The sequence below is a fragment of the Pavona decussata genome, unplaced genomic scaffold (assembly GCF_977016875.1).
Source record: "Pavona decussata unplaced genomic scaffold, jaPavDecu1.1 SCAFFOLD_114, whole genome shotgun sequence".
Classification (NCBI taxonomy): domain Eukaryota; kingdom Metazoa; phylum Cnidaria; class Anthozoa; order Scleractinia; family Agariciidae; genus Pavona; species Pavona decussata.
In genome coordinates, this window is record NW_028145528.1 from 5,371,040 (window position 1) to 5,385,839 (window position 14,800).

At 35.8% G+C, this 14,800-nt stretch overlaps 1 protein-coding gene and 1 pseudogene across 2 annotated transcripts; one reads left to right on the forward strand and one right to left on the reverse strand.

Annotated features, from left to right (window-relative positions):
- Positions 1 to 531: 531 nt before the first annotated feature.
- On the reverse strand, positions 532 to 6,106 carry LOC146470401 (uncharacterized; annotated as a pseudogene). Its single transcript, XR_014867103.1, has 4 exons — positions 5,120 to 6,106; positions 4,113 to 4,377; positions 3,656 to 3,768; positions 532 to 2,950 (listed from the first exon to the last, which is right to left on the reverse strand). The product of XR_014867103.1 is annotated as an uncharacterized LOC146470401 (transcript).
- Positions 6,107 to 6,241: 135 nt separating this feature from the next.
- LOC146470402 (uncharacterized) lies at positions 6,242 to 11,996 on the forward strand. Its single transcript, XM_085122501.1, has 6 exons — positions 6,242 to 6,361; positions 6,866 to 7,003; positions 8,000 to 8,506; positions 9,004 to 9,338; positions 10,391 to 10,589; positions 11,031 to 11,996. The coding sequence occupies exons 1-6, from the start codon at positions 6,301 to 6,303 to the stop codon at positions 11,144 to 11,146; spliced, it is 1,356 nt and encodes a 451-aa protein (XP_084978627.1). The 5' UTR covers positions 6,242 to 6,300; the 3' UTR covers positions 11,147 to 11,996.
- Positions 11,997 to 14,800: the final 2,804 nt, after the last annotated feature.

The window sequence follows — 14,800 nt, forward strand, 5'->3', positions numbered from 1 at the left end:
TTATGGATATTTCATCCGCGAAAGTGTAGAGGAGGGGAACATTTTATCTACTTTAGCTAAGGCTACTTAGAAAATGTACTCAAAAGGCAAGAAGCCCAAAGGGATATTATGGATAGAGTTCTGTTGTTAAAAGCAAGTGTCCTAGGTATTGCACCAGCGTAAGACATTTGTTTATGTTTACCTTACTGAATGGGATAGCATTTATTATCACTAACTCATCCCAGTCAGAAATGCACAATTTAATTTGTTGAAAAAGTTTCCACACAGAAAGAAAAGCAATGTTTCTAAATATAACGTTTTATTGACTGTTTGAACTTGTCTGACATATAATTTAAAGTTGTTCATTTTCAAATAAAGTTGTTTAACTGAACTCATAATGCAACTGTTCTGTTGTTATGCACCTGTCAATGTTAAACCCAGAGGAACAGGTAGATGAGATGCATTCCCTTACAGAATTTAAATATACTTTAAGTATACTTCTGGTATACTTCTTATGTACTTTCTGGGGAAAAAGTACATTTGAAGTATACCTTGTTTGTACTTCAACAAAAAAAGTATAAATGAAGTATATTTGGCAAGTGTACTTCATTTATACTTCAAATATTTAAGTATACTTCAAGTATACTTCTTCAAACTTCAGTGCTTGTGAAAAATATTTTCCCAAACAAAAGTGTACTTTAAGTATACTTTAAAACTTAAAAACACACTTAAGAATATATTAGAAGGCAATCTTTATAATCACTCCAAAACAAAAGTATACTATAAGTATACTTCAACTTTAAATAACAATTTCAGTGTCCTTCTATTACGATCATGTCATTAGGAAAGAAAGAGAATTTCAACGCTAGAAAGCAAAGGAAAAATTCTGAGCTCCAGGCAAGAAAGGAACTCACGACCCTCCAAGTTCTAGATCGGACACTCTAACCACTTTGCTACTGGAACTCGCATGGCAAGAAGGGTTGGAATGTAATTACAAATATGCATGTTTTTAGAAATCAGAGTTTATCAAAAAAGCCAGTAAGATTTTGCATTTCAATATGGACTTATAAAATCAATTTCAATGTAATGAACTCTTTTATAAACTATTAGGAAGCAAAAAATAACATGCACATTCAAATGCTTTTGATGAAAGCAGCAAAAGTAATATTATTTGCTTGGAATTTTTACCTTACTATTTTTTTTTCTTCAATTTCACTTTTATATATTTTAATATTTGTTTGCACAAGTGGAAATGGAGCTTAAGTACAGGTACACCTAAAAGACTGGAAGAAAACTTGAAATACCAGTCTAAATTACGGAAATAAGTACTACTTTTTAAACTGTAAATACAGTACATACATGCAAAGAATTAAGAGTATGCCATATCAGTCTTTCTCATATCTGTTTGGTAGCTTACAGACAAACATACATTTGTCGTGTTTGCAGTCCACAAAAATGCACAGAGCTTTGATACTCGTAATAGGGAAGATCACATTACTAAATTCTTCTTTCCTAACAGGAATAACATGACCCAGTTTACAATCAGTGAACTCATCAAACGACATTCTGATGTCAGTGGCTGGCTTCAAACAGCAGTCAGCTATACCAAAGTAATGTGGAGTCTTGCAGGTGCATGCATCTGTACAAAATAAAACATTTGGGCATTGCACAAACAGCTTGACATAACACTTAACTTGAACAAATCCTAAATCCTCCACAAAAACAGTGTAACTATTTCTCCGCGAAATATTTAAATAGCTTTTGCTATGAATAACGTCTCTGTTCATTTGGATCCGTTTAAATATGAAAGCTTTGGAGATAAAACCTGTCTTGTTTTCAATAAAACCTGTAAGAGCTGCACTCAAAGTAGCTGGTGACATAACACCAAGTGCAAATACATTGTCAGATATTTCCTCACGTTTGCACTTCAAAATGAACCTTCCACAGGTCATGTGCTCATAAAATTCTTTGCTAGCTGAACCTGGAAGAAGCAGTGGTATAAGTTCAGGAATTTTCTGCTGTACACAAACAGAAAATGCGATTTGTAATTCCACTTTTTGTGTTCCATGAAATAAGGTTCTCAAATCACCATTATAATCCTCGAACCAGAAGCAAGAGGTAGCCCATAAAGGACCAATGTTCTTCACACAATCATGGAGATGAAGAAGGCAGTGAACATTAAATGTCTCATATCGGCTCCCATACAAGGCTTCAATTCGCAGACAAAAGTGCCGCAGGAGGTCACCTGCTTTCTGTAAGCACTGAGGTGAAATTGAACTCTGATCTAATAACCAGATTGCTTCCACGAGCAAAATGAAATGTTGAAAGTATTCATCAGGTAAAATATTCCACAAACAAGGAATACCATAAAAAAACAGAAATGATCTAAACTCTGAAGCTTTCCAATGAGGAAGGTCCTTTGCAATACTTCTTGGTGCCCGAGAAATACAATTGGGTGGAGATATATTTATCAAGCGACTGTCAACATCTTCAACTTGTTTGCTTATGCTCCATTCTTCAGTTGCATGCGTCTTGTCGAACCACAGTGTCATAAGCATTTTTGTGACGCCCAGAAGAACACAGTGCATGTAATCCACTGCAACACCTTTAATAATATCAAATCCAGGTATAAACATAAACCATGAATGTCCCTTAACTCCACAGACAGGTGAATATTTTCCCTCAAGTTTTGATTTGTGCGCTAGATATGCATACTCCAGAGTGTTCTCGTGGGTACGATCTGCTCCATAACCTGTTAACGGGTTTTCTCTGTTGAATGGATAGGCATGGGTATGTCCTCTAGCACTTGTTTTTACACTGGTTCCCTTATGCAAGCAATAAGGACACCCGCTAAAACCATTGAACTGCACAAAATTTTGCATTAGGCACTTAGCTGGTGCATCCATGGTACCACTTAACAAAATTCCTCTTAAAGTAAGGTCTCTTCCTTTACTGTCAGTAATTACCATTCCTACAAAAGAAATTTATTAAAGAAAAACATGTCAGTATAATAGAACACGGATATGTATTTTTTATTCAAATTGAGACAAAATAGCACATACAAAGCACACCACATTGTATTTTATTATTATTATTATTATTATTATTATTATTATTATTATTATTATTATTTGAGTTAAGTTGGCTTTGTTGGGGCTCTTTTACTGTAGCCAATATTAACCAGCCCTATTTCAGCCGATTTAGGAAAGGATGGGTACAATCCCATACCTTCAAATGTACTGGCAATTAAGGGAAATTTAATCCCCGTTACCAAGATGAAAAATGTCAAAAGGCCCCCAAAATACCCGTAGAATCATGTTCCACCTTGTCAGCGACCTTACAAACCATGCCCAGTCGAAAATGTTTCGTCACTAACAGTCCCGGTATCCGGGCTGGAGTGTTCATATGGGAAAAATTTCCAGCTTGGTTACTGAGATCTCGGTAACCGGGCCAGCCCGCCTTGTCATAAGAACACATTGAAGTTTTTGAAAAGAAAAGAGTGGCGAGGCGAGATCTCGGAAACCAAGCCAACCTGGTCGACCGGGCTCTAATATATACAATAAAGGTATTGCTTTCCCCACATTTCTCTTATCTACATTGGATTTTGATATTACATTTTGTGACATCTTTGTCCCAGAGTGCCAGAATTGATCTGTTTACGTACACAAATCTTTACCTTCGGAGTATATGTCTTGAAACTCTTTGCTTAAGGGTTGCAGAAATGTCAAGAAATCTGGTTTTTTGTAACCAAACCACAATCCAAGAAAAATGCTATTGGATCTTGCAAACCTAACAACAAACAAAATACAAGCAATATCACATTAGATTCACAGCAAAAACTGAATTTCAGCTATGTTTAGAGAAATTGCTAGGAGAATAAATTAATAAAAATTTATTGCTTTGTTTCATTATGATAATTAACTGACCTATTTTGATTAAGATTATTAGCAAGTCCTAAGTTAAAAAAAAGGACAGTGCTTTGAGGTCAAGTCTCTACCATCTCTAATGTCACCTTCTTTGTTACCAGACCCTCTTGTCTTATAACAATAATTGTTATTAATGTCAGCCATAATACTAAATAAATATTCTACAAAATGTAACTACAAATATCATATCGAATACCATATGTATACCTGCAGTTTGGTGGAAGCTCATTAAGAACAAGGTAAACTGGCCAAATACTGTATTTCGAGGACCTAAAGAGGGCCACCCCATCAGTATTGATCTGAAAGCTTATGTGGATTTCAGTTTTCTTTTTCTCATCTGAAGCACCCTTAAAAAACCCATCATTTCCAAAATGCTTCTTGTACAGCAATCCATCTTGGATGTCTTCAATTGCAACTGAATTGCTCTTGGTTCTGGTAACTGGATATTTGATGAGATCAAGAATGCCAGATTCTGAAAGAAGATTATATGATTATATGAAGATTACTATATTCCTTTTTGGAAAATTTAAAATAATCAATTAACAGTAAATTTTCTCTGTATAAAAATGAAAAGTAACATTCAATTATTTATTAATTGCATTCATTATTCTCACTATTATCAATAATTGATAAGTATAATTTTTGTAAGTATTATTTCAAGTCCATACATGGACTTGTTGGTTTGTAATATGCAGCTATCCTAAAGGTCTTGTTCAGTATGAAATCAACAACTGCTTTTTACTGCAATTTAAAAATTTTGTACTCTTTCGAACCAATAAATTTGAACTTAACTTGGAATGAAATCTATTCATTGTATAATGTTGTGTAGTTAAAAGAGAGAAGGTCAAACTTATCAAAGAAATGCTGCTTTTTGTGGTAAACAGCTGGTTCTTGACAATCTGCGAGCCAGTGAGCCATGCGAGGCAGATGTGCGGGGCACTCAGGTTAGCCTAAAAAAAAACTCCGGTTAGCCTAAAAAGCACTCTGCCTAGCCTAAATAGCACTCAGGTTAGCTTAACAGTTAGCATTTATGTTAGGGGCTGTTCATGCCTCGCAAGCCTCGCATGTTTTGTTCTGCCTTGCATGGCTCGCACATTGGCCACACTCTAAACAGCTTCCATTTGAATGCCTGTGTGAGACCAGAGCCCATTGTATTGTATTGCTTATTTTATACTGTTTTTTAACAAATTATGACAAAGTCAAAGACCACTTACTTTGCATTAGGTCCCTCAACTGGCACATAAGTGGAATAATGATGAAGTAAGAAGAATTTTCCTTCTTGCTCAAATCCTTCAAACAGCATTTGTTCTTACACAATTTATCCTCTGGTATAGACAGCCCCTGATATTCCATACAAAATGTACAATAATAGTGGAACTGGATCGGATTCTTTAATTTCATAAAAAATTTCTTGAGTAAGTCCATTGAAGAGGCACATTCATTTGGCACCCTGGCACCGCACAATGGAGGCTAACAAGTGTCAACAAATCAACAATGGCAAGTCCAGTTAAACTATGACGAATAGCGAACGTTACAACAAGTAGCATGCTAACTGCCACACTTATAGGTGCCCCTTTGTACAAGGGAGTATCTGCAAACATACATGTATTCTCTTCCGGCTCTTCAGTGAAATTGTCACCGTTGGTGTGGCTAGTGTTTTCATCAGAGTAAAAAGCAGCCAGATACTCATCAACGCAGTTGTCGTACAGTTCATCTTCAAAAGCACCTATCCTGGTTTGTTCTGACTCAGAGGGGGCAGAAGTTTCTTCGTGTATGATATCATCTTCTGGAGGTTCGCACTGATTACTCGGAGACTCGAAAGATCGATCGTCTTCATCGTCATGCGTCTCGTATTCACTCAAAGATTTTTCTGAAGAGTTATCAGTTTGATATAAAGAGCTGAGCGATAATTCAGAGCCAACCGTCTCCATGTAATCGGTAACAATGTCAGTGCTGCTATGGAAGTCACTGAAGCTATCGTTCGACGTCGTGGGAAGATCATCCGCCGAATTTCCTGTGGGTGAAATTGACGTAGTCGCACAGTTTCTTTCTGGCCATTTCTTTAAGGTCGTTCGTGGAATTTTCGCATTTGGCTGAGAAAGGTACTGGTTGTAAGGACCACGTCGTTTTACGTCCTTTTCGCGAGAATCTGAAGAAACAGAACGAGAACTGGAAGCAGTATCATCGGCCATCTTTTTCATGTGCAAAGTGTTCGATTACCGCTGACTGGCAAGACGAACGGACCATATACGGGATCTTGTAGATTTCCTAATATGGTTGTGTATGAACATTTTGGCGGGCGATACCGACTCAAAGCAGTTCGTTGCGTTCAGCTTCGCCGACCAAAGTTTGCAACGCTTGAGATATTGCCTTTGTCTGTTTTTTCGATTACAATATGAGTGGCTCAAGACAAAACAAAAGAAAGAGTACACCATCGTCGAAGTTTGGCAATACAAGTAAGTTGTGGTGTTGAAATTATCGGTTCTAAGCATGTAGATTGTGTAAATATAACTTCTGGTAGGCGCGCGCTAAACACGTTCTTGAATCCTTGAATGTTTCAAACAATTTGTTGGTTGTTTTCATGGCTAAAAAGTGCGGCAGAGGTTCTGAAAATTAGTCTGTTTTGCCATTGATTGAGTCTGTCATAGATGTCGCGTGTAAAATTATTATAGAATAAATTTTGGTGTAATCTCGTCAATTTCAATTCTCCTGCTCTCCGCTCGCGCGCCGATTGATCGATTAAGCGTCTTCTCTCTTCGCTATGCGAAACTTCTGCTCTTCGTACTTCTCTTGCATTCCAGAGTCGTATAGTGGCTTGAAAAAACGACAAAAACCAAAAAGCACGACGCCTCGATTTTTTCAATTCATGTGTTGACGTTTTCTTGCCTTAAAAATTGTAGCATTAGTTCATGAAATATATTTAATAATTTTATCTGCCATTATATTGATTCCATTTGTAGAATTTATTCTGGTTCAGTTTATTGAGGACAGCGTTAAAGTTATTGTGACCGAAAAGGAACTTATGAAGGAAGGTGGTACAACCAAAGCTATGTATCTAGACAAGAAGTATTATCCTTGTGTTGTGCTGAGTGAAAGTGGTAAGTTTAATACTTTAATTGGTTTGTGATTTACTAACTCGGACTTAGTAGAAGTAGATGCCCTAATGGCATTTACACGGAATGCTTAATGTAGCCCCATTTATATATTCCCATTGTATGCCTCGCAGATTTTTGAAAACTATCCTCCCTTCGGAATTGAAATAATTGAATTGTTTTATTCTGAGAGACTGCGTGATATTTTATTGTTGTGTTACTGGGAATCATACCGGAAATTACTCTGTGATAACGTCATGACCCCGCTGAACTTGACTGCCTTCCTTCGCGTTGAATTATTCGATCTGTTTGTGAAAGTGGAGTTTCTTCGCTGTGAACTCTCCCAATTTCCATCGTTTAAACCGTCGAATACTTAGAAGTTATTATTTCGTTTTACCGCCGGAAAAAGGTTTGTTTTATTTCTGAAAACGGCAGGTCAGAGTCTTAAATTCATACATGTGGCCGCCATTGAACAAAAACAACCTTTCAAATGATGATTTGCTTTGACGTCACACAGGTAAAGATGAGTGGGTCCCCTTCCTTGTGATATACGCGCCGATAATGGTTTTTGATTGGGCCGTTTTTGTTTAAGACAATCAGAACAATAGATCCCTCCTAGGGGGAGCAGAATTTAATCCAGGTTTAATGAAGAAATCAAGTGATGATTTGACATCAAACAGGAAGGGATGAGTGGGTTCCCTCCCTCGTGATATGCGCACCAGTAATAGATTTTGATTGGGTCGCTTTTGATGTAGACAATCAGAACAATACATCCCTACTAGGAGAGGACAGAGTTTAATGCATAAATTATTGTGCAGATTTGTGACTACGATGAAGAAAAAAATAAGATACCCGGGCCAAACCTAGACATGGCCTGCCCTTCGGCCATCCTGTGTAATAGTATGATTTTTATTGAAATTTGCCACTGTTTGAAGTATTCAAAAATAACCTGCCATTAATCCTTAGCTAATAACTAACTCTGAATTTTTTTTCTTGGGGCAGATGATAAAGACCAGTTGATCAAAACAAAAACTTCAATGGAGTCCACATCCAAAAAAAAGAGTAGTACTGTGGCAACACACAAAGGGAAAGGCAAAGCCAACAAAGAGCCTGCAGCTCAAACGAATGCAACAGGAAAAAGTAAATCAAAAGAAAAGCAAGCAGAAGAAAAAAAAATACAAGAAGAAAAGAAGAAAGAAAAAGTGCAGAAGAAGAAGGCCCTTGATGAAAGGGATTTTAATATTCTAGGGCAGTTGTCACTACTCAATAAGTCGGTGGTAGTGATTGATGAGCAAGGCAGAGATATGGAGGAGAAAGAAAAAGAGCTGGAAAGAAAAAAGGAAGAACTAGAGCAAAGGGAGAGAGAAGTACAGAGGAAAGAAGGAGAAAGAAACAAGGGAAATTGTTTAAATTCCAGTGAAGTTGTATTCAGCAACTTAGAACGTATTATCGCAAGCCCCTTCAGGGATGAAAGTGATGAGGATGAGGAAAACGAAATGGACGATTTCAGTAAGTACAGGCTTTATGTTCTCTAGATACATAATTGCATGTGAACAATAATTATTGTTTCCGGTCAAGATTAAATTTAGGTTAAAATTTTTTAACTTAGGTACCTAGGAGACAACAGAAATTGAGAATCAACCTAGGTTGAAAATAATACCCTTAATATAATTTAATTTTTACCTGTAGCATAATCATACCAAACCGTACTAGTCTAGATGTTACTCATCTTCAAAGTTTAAATCAAATAAATTTTCCTAATAATTGTTTTTGCTGTAAATCTTAATTTATTATAAACACATACAGCAATTAATAATCACACTTCTATTTCAGCATTCAACACACTGCCACAACAGAATGTTTTTAGATTCCTTACTCTAAATTTGTGCTACGTACATGTATATTGTGTTAAGAAATTATAACCAGGCTTTTCTAGTCAAAGCATGAAATATAAAAACTGTGGATCAAGTTTGATTTATAAATGTTGTGTTTACATTATTGTCTAGGTCCCAATGATAGTGGCTCCAACTCAACGGCTGACATTGACATAACAGAAGCAAGTAGTCTTATCACATCTACTCCCAAACATGTAAGACCAACTGTTGGCATGAAAAGGCCAAGAGCAAACCTAATTACTAAAGCCAACAAATGTCCAAGAAGGCAGGGTGGGCCAGAATGCACTCAGTGTCTCCACCTGTTAGCGGAAAACAAGGAACTGAGGGATGCCAATGCCTTGCTCACTGAGCAGCTTGCTCAGTCAAGGGAGGCTGCAGCAGATCTTCAGCTGAGTGAAGCCCCTAGACCTGGCAAAGTGCCCAGAGCAATTGCTGAACGTAACAAAGTAAGATTTGTTTTGGGCTATATCAAACAAAGCATAATAATGAAGGGTTGCCTGGAAAAAGCCTTTAGTGATGTATGATTAATTCACCTCATGTGAACTGTGTTGTATTTCCTTGTACAGGGAGAATTTAATGTATCGTTACATATCAAGTCACAGCCTTTTTCATAGTACCTCTTAACTTATATGATTGGCTGCAAATTGTTATGTTTTAAGATTCTTTAACAACAATCAAAACTGTCAAGCCTTACACAGAAAGAGGTTGCTGACAAGAAATGACAGGTTCATGTTATTCACAGTTAAAACCTTGTGTAGACTGACCTCTTGTAAGAAACCATAATTTATTTGCTTAATCACTAGTTTTTCAAGGGTTCAACTGCAATAAAAACCTAGCTAATTAATTGCACTTTCTTAATAGTAATTAAATGCAACAGACATTTCCACTGTAATATAAATTAATTTTATTACTTAGCAGGGAGGTGCATGAGAGTAGCAATCAAGTTATTTTGTTTATAAATTTATACATGTTCTTTAAATAAGTGTATAGGCATTAGGGAAACATAACCCTGAAACATGTGCTCTTTCTATAAAGTATTTCTTTCTTTTGCAATCTTGTACCCAGATATCACACCGTGTCCTTGGTGACTGAGTGTTTGGTAGAATCAGCTTCATTCTCCAACCAGTACAAACAGTTTCACCATTTTTGTGTAGACTTCAAAACAATGTATGCCAGTGTACATTTGCATATGTGAGTTTACCATGACACAAAACAACTCTAAAACATGTGCCCTTGAATGTCAATCTCTAAAGTATTTATAAGAACTTTTTATTCCCTGAAGAGTGAAAAGATCTGGGTACAAGATTAAGTTTTTTGTTTCTTTGGGACTGAGATGCACTCAAAATATGATTGTTCGCCATAAAATTTGTGTTTAAACAAATAAATGGTACTGGCAAGTGTTTTAGTGACAAAAAAAAAAAAACTACTAAGGTCCATGCAGATGTGAATGTGTGATGCATAAACTCAGTAATTACCATATATATGTTGTTGCTTGCAGATGATAGAACTGTCTCCTGGACAAAGGGTTTTTGTGTATGAAAGCCACATTACAAAAGCTTTTTCAAAGAAAACAGCTACAGCAACAGCCTGCTTCTTGCTTAACTGTTTTTACAAGGATGACGAACTGATAGGCAAAAGCCTAACTGGTAAAAACAACAAGCCATGCCTGGATACTGACATCCTCAACAGTATCCTGAGTAAGAGTTCCTTTATACAGTTATATTACACTTCATTAAACAGCTCACTCACTAGAATGTTAGGTCATTGCACACACAAAAAAAGAGCCCTGGCTAGATTAACAAATTAAACAAAATTTTGATCTAGATATTACTGGTAGTACATAAAAACATAATTGCATGTGAACAAAAAAATAAATGTATCATTTTATATAAGATGCAGTCACATAACAGCAAAGAACATGTAGAGCAAAGATGGCATTAGCCTTTACCGCTTACTCCATATTGCCTCCTCCTTGCATGACAGATGCAAACTAGTGAAAATATTTTCTCTCAGTTATTAGGTTAATTTAATTGAACGATGACTTGCTACTTTTGTCGCCTTGTTCAAATGAAATGAGATTAAATTTTTATCATTATTTTACTCTGAGACTTTTGTACTACACATTTTTATTTTTGCAGGCTACACAAGGAAAAGATTCCCTAACCAAGTTTCCGACAGTGCAGTAAAAATTGCACTGCGGAACAAAATAACTTGCGTGGAGGCCAAGTCAAAAAGGAAGACTCCTGTTGATTAACTCTTTTTTATTTATGAAATGTAAATTTTTGATTAGAAAATGACTTACTTATTTTTTTATCTGTAAAAATACCTCAATGTTATAAATCTCAATCAATAGCTGTGAATGTGCACATGTATACCATGATAATTTATTAAATTTCATCAACATCAAAATTACATTATAGTGATAATTAACCCAGATCTAAATGAATTTAGGAAGAAATTTGAAAACATCGTTGGGCCTGAACATTAACTTATCCAAATAGCATTCAGTATTTTTTCAAAAAAAAATCGTTAATTTTCTTTCCACCTTTCAGATTTTATTATACTCTTTGTTACATTGGGCTTTTATAGTACTATCAAAATGTAGAAGCATTCTGTTCCAGTTTTTGTGTGTAAAAGTTAGACATAGTATTTCATTAATAAAATAATAGAGCACTTTACTTTGCAACCAAAGAGTCCATAATAAACAGGTATGATATATACTATAGACATCTAAGTTATCCTGTGTAAATAGCAAAACATGAAAATGATTTTATCAACTGATGTCAATTGGCCATTATAGAGAGGTTTGAGCACTTTAAACAACTCAGGTGATAAAACTAAATTTTCATGTTGCACTCCCATTTGAAGTGGCACCCCAATTTCTTGATAAGCTAGCCAAAAACATTAATATACATGAAGTACATTTAAAGTATACTTTTAGTACACTCCAAGTACACTTCTTGGAAAGTACACCTAAAGTATACTTCTTGTGAAGTATACTTGAAGTATACTTTTTAAGTGACCAAAAGTACCCTACTTTAAGTATACTTTTTTAAGTATACTTAAAGTATACTTGAAGTACAAATGAGGTATACTTTTCTTAGTGTTAAAAAGTATACTTTAAATATACTGAATTCCTACAAGGGTTTGATGTAGTCTTTGTCCAGTCCCACCCTCAGGCATTTGACTGACAAATTTACCACCAGAATGTACTCAGAAAGGGAAATAAACTTTCCAACATGAGGGAATTTGACCTGATTTTGGCCATTTTGTTTCCCTTGGAGGGGCTTTTGATAAAAGTTCAAATCTCCACCCCTTGCCTGATTCCTCACCCTCGCTTAATCATGCAATCTCTTAACTCTGAAATTCATACCCAAATTCATTCCACAATCCATAATGACACGTTACAATGACCTTCATTCGCTTGTGATCCTAACAAATTATAAAAGGCTTGTTCTCATCCACTTGTACTTCTGCTCTGTAATTCTTTCAAGTAATATGTCAAAAACGAGGGCGAGTGCTTTATCACGGGTTCCAAATACCGAGAAACAGATGAAAGCACGAGGTCGCAGGCCGAGTGCTTTCATCTGTTTCGAGGTATTTGGAACCCGTGATAAAGCACGAAGCCCGAGTTTTTGACATGTCTTCTCAAATGAAACAATAAGAAATTAATCTCATTAAAATGCAAAAGTTTGATCTCAGATGAAAAACATGTTTCATCTCAGATGAAAACCTGGTGGTGTTTCATCTGGTGTTTCATTGGGGTATCAAGATTCATCCACCTGACCGAAATGGAGGTCATTTATTGGCTTTTGACTGCATGAATTATTAATGAGTTTGAGAATTTCCACTGAAGGTTTTCTTTAGCTAGTCTTAATGTCACTTTGCATAAGACCATAGAATTTAGAAAAATCACAGAACAATTCCTTTGAGTGAACTTTACAACGAAGTCCTCTACTGATACTTCAAATGCTTAAACTCCTTTTCTGATTGCATCCCTGATGTAGTTGAATGTTTCCTAAGGAAGATCACGTTTTATCTCAATACACCATGAGTCTCTAGCCTTGGGGGTGGCTAACATTCGCCTATTTATACATTTCACCCACATTAAAACTTCTCCACTGATCATTGGCCAAACACTTGCTCTTGACAACAGAACTTGATCCATATTATTCCTTTTGGCTTCATGCCTTTTGAAGACATTCTCTAAACAACTACTCGCCTCTACCTGAAAGGTGGGATAATCGTCCAAAAGCTGCCTCAAAGGAGGAAAGTTGTTTCAACAAAGTTTTATGACATCTTCCAGGCTACAATCCAGCTCTTTGGAGTAGCCACCACTGTTACCGTTTGAACAAACGTCCTCCAGCACTCATTTCACAGTGATGGACGCCATATTGGTATACGGGATAGCCGCTGACTAACTCCAGTACCTTAATGATGACTTTCTAGAGACAGCTGACCCGGCATGTTGGTATCAAAAATTGATATGGAGCCTTAAATTTACAATTTTCAAGAAAACTCAAGAATGTTTTAAACTTGAATAATAAAATAAATATTTACATTTTCGTGTTTGCAGTAATTCTAACAAGAAAACACAATGACCTGAATACGGATGTCTTGTAGCTACAAAGTAAAGTGAAAAAAGCGTGAAAGAACCTTGAAGTCTACTGGATTGAAAACAGAACAAGTCAGCAACAAACTAAGGGGGGCAAAATCAGCCTCCACAAAATTGAAAAGACATTTAAAAAAAAAAAGTTGGAATTGTAAATAAGACAACTAGGTATTCCCTTGTGGATGGCTTAAAATAGTTTGCGAAATGAAACAAAACAAAAGGAAATGAAAACAAATGAGGGGTAAAATAATGATATGAAGTGAGATCATTGTTCAGCTTGCGTTTTGATGTAACAAAATTGAAGAATAAACACCGGAAGTGTAGAGTTTTGAAATTAAAGATCTGTATTTTGCGAAACAAGCTCTTTTCAGATCGCAGCAAACTTCAACTTGTTTTATTACATGCGTAAATGCTTTTTGTAAATATTCCCAACGACGATGAATTCTAAACAAAAAGCGGCGAGCCAAAAGTTCAGAAATGCCGTTCTTGTCAGATCACAGCAAACTTTTACCTCCTTCATTACATTCGTAAATACCTTTCGTAAATATTCCTCGTTGTAATGATGAATTCTGAACAAAGTGGGGCAAGCCACAAGGTCAAAAAAAACTGTTTCGAAATTAAATCAGATTTGTAACAAAGAATAGACACTGGAAGTGCAGAGTTTTGAAATTAAAGATCTGTATTTTGTGAAACGAGCTCTTTTCAGATGGCAGCATACTTTAACTTGTTTCATTACATACGTAAAAGCTTTTCGTAAATATTCCTCATTTCAATGATGAATTCTGAACAAAAAGCTGGGAAATTTCATTCAAATACTTATATATTCGGGCATGGTATGATGTCCCATGTGATACTAACTAAACTAACATTTTGTGCCTTATTTCTAGCCTTTATAAATGGATGCCCTGTATTTTGCAAAAGCAAGAAAGGCTTAAACATAAGCGAAATTTTCGAAATCTGCACACGCCAGAAAGCGCCATCAGCTTATGTGTGCTGCAAGGTTCCCTCGGCCAGTTTGAGAGAACGCTGCCTTTGTCATGGACACCTATGGTGGCCCATGTGTGCCATACGAAAACGCTGTTGAACGACCAAACATTCTTGGATTTTTTTTTATGAAAAAACATTTTTTTAGAAAAAATGATCACTTATTTTTAATTCATATATTTCTTTTATTTTTTATTTAAAAAAAAAACATTTTTTATTACTTAGTTTTAATGCAATTTTTTTTTATTTTTCAATTTTTTTTTTAATTATTATTATTTTTAATTTACTCAAAAAATAAAAGAAAGGAAATAA

Coding starts and splice junctions, on each gene's coding strand:
- LOC146470402 (XM_085122501.1), top strand. CDS start 6,301: ATGAGTGGCTCAAGACAAAACAAAAGAAAGAGTACACCATCGTCGAAG. Junction 9,339..10,390: donor CAATTGCTGAACGTAACAAA/GTAAGATTTGTT, acceptor TGTTGCTTGCAG/ATGATAGAACTGTCTCCTGG. Junction 10,590..11,030: donor CATCCTCAACAGTATCCTGA/GTAAGAGTTCCT, acceptor TTATTTTTGCAG/GCTACACAAGGAAAAGATTC.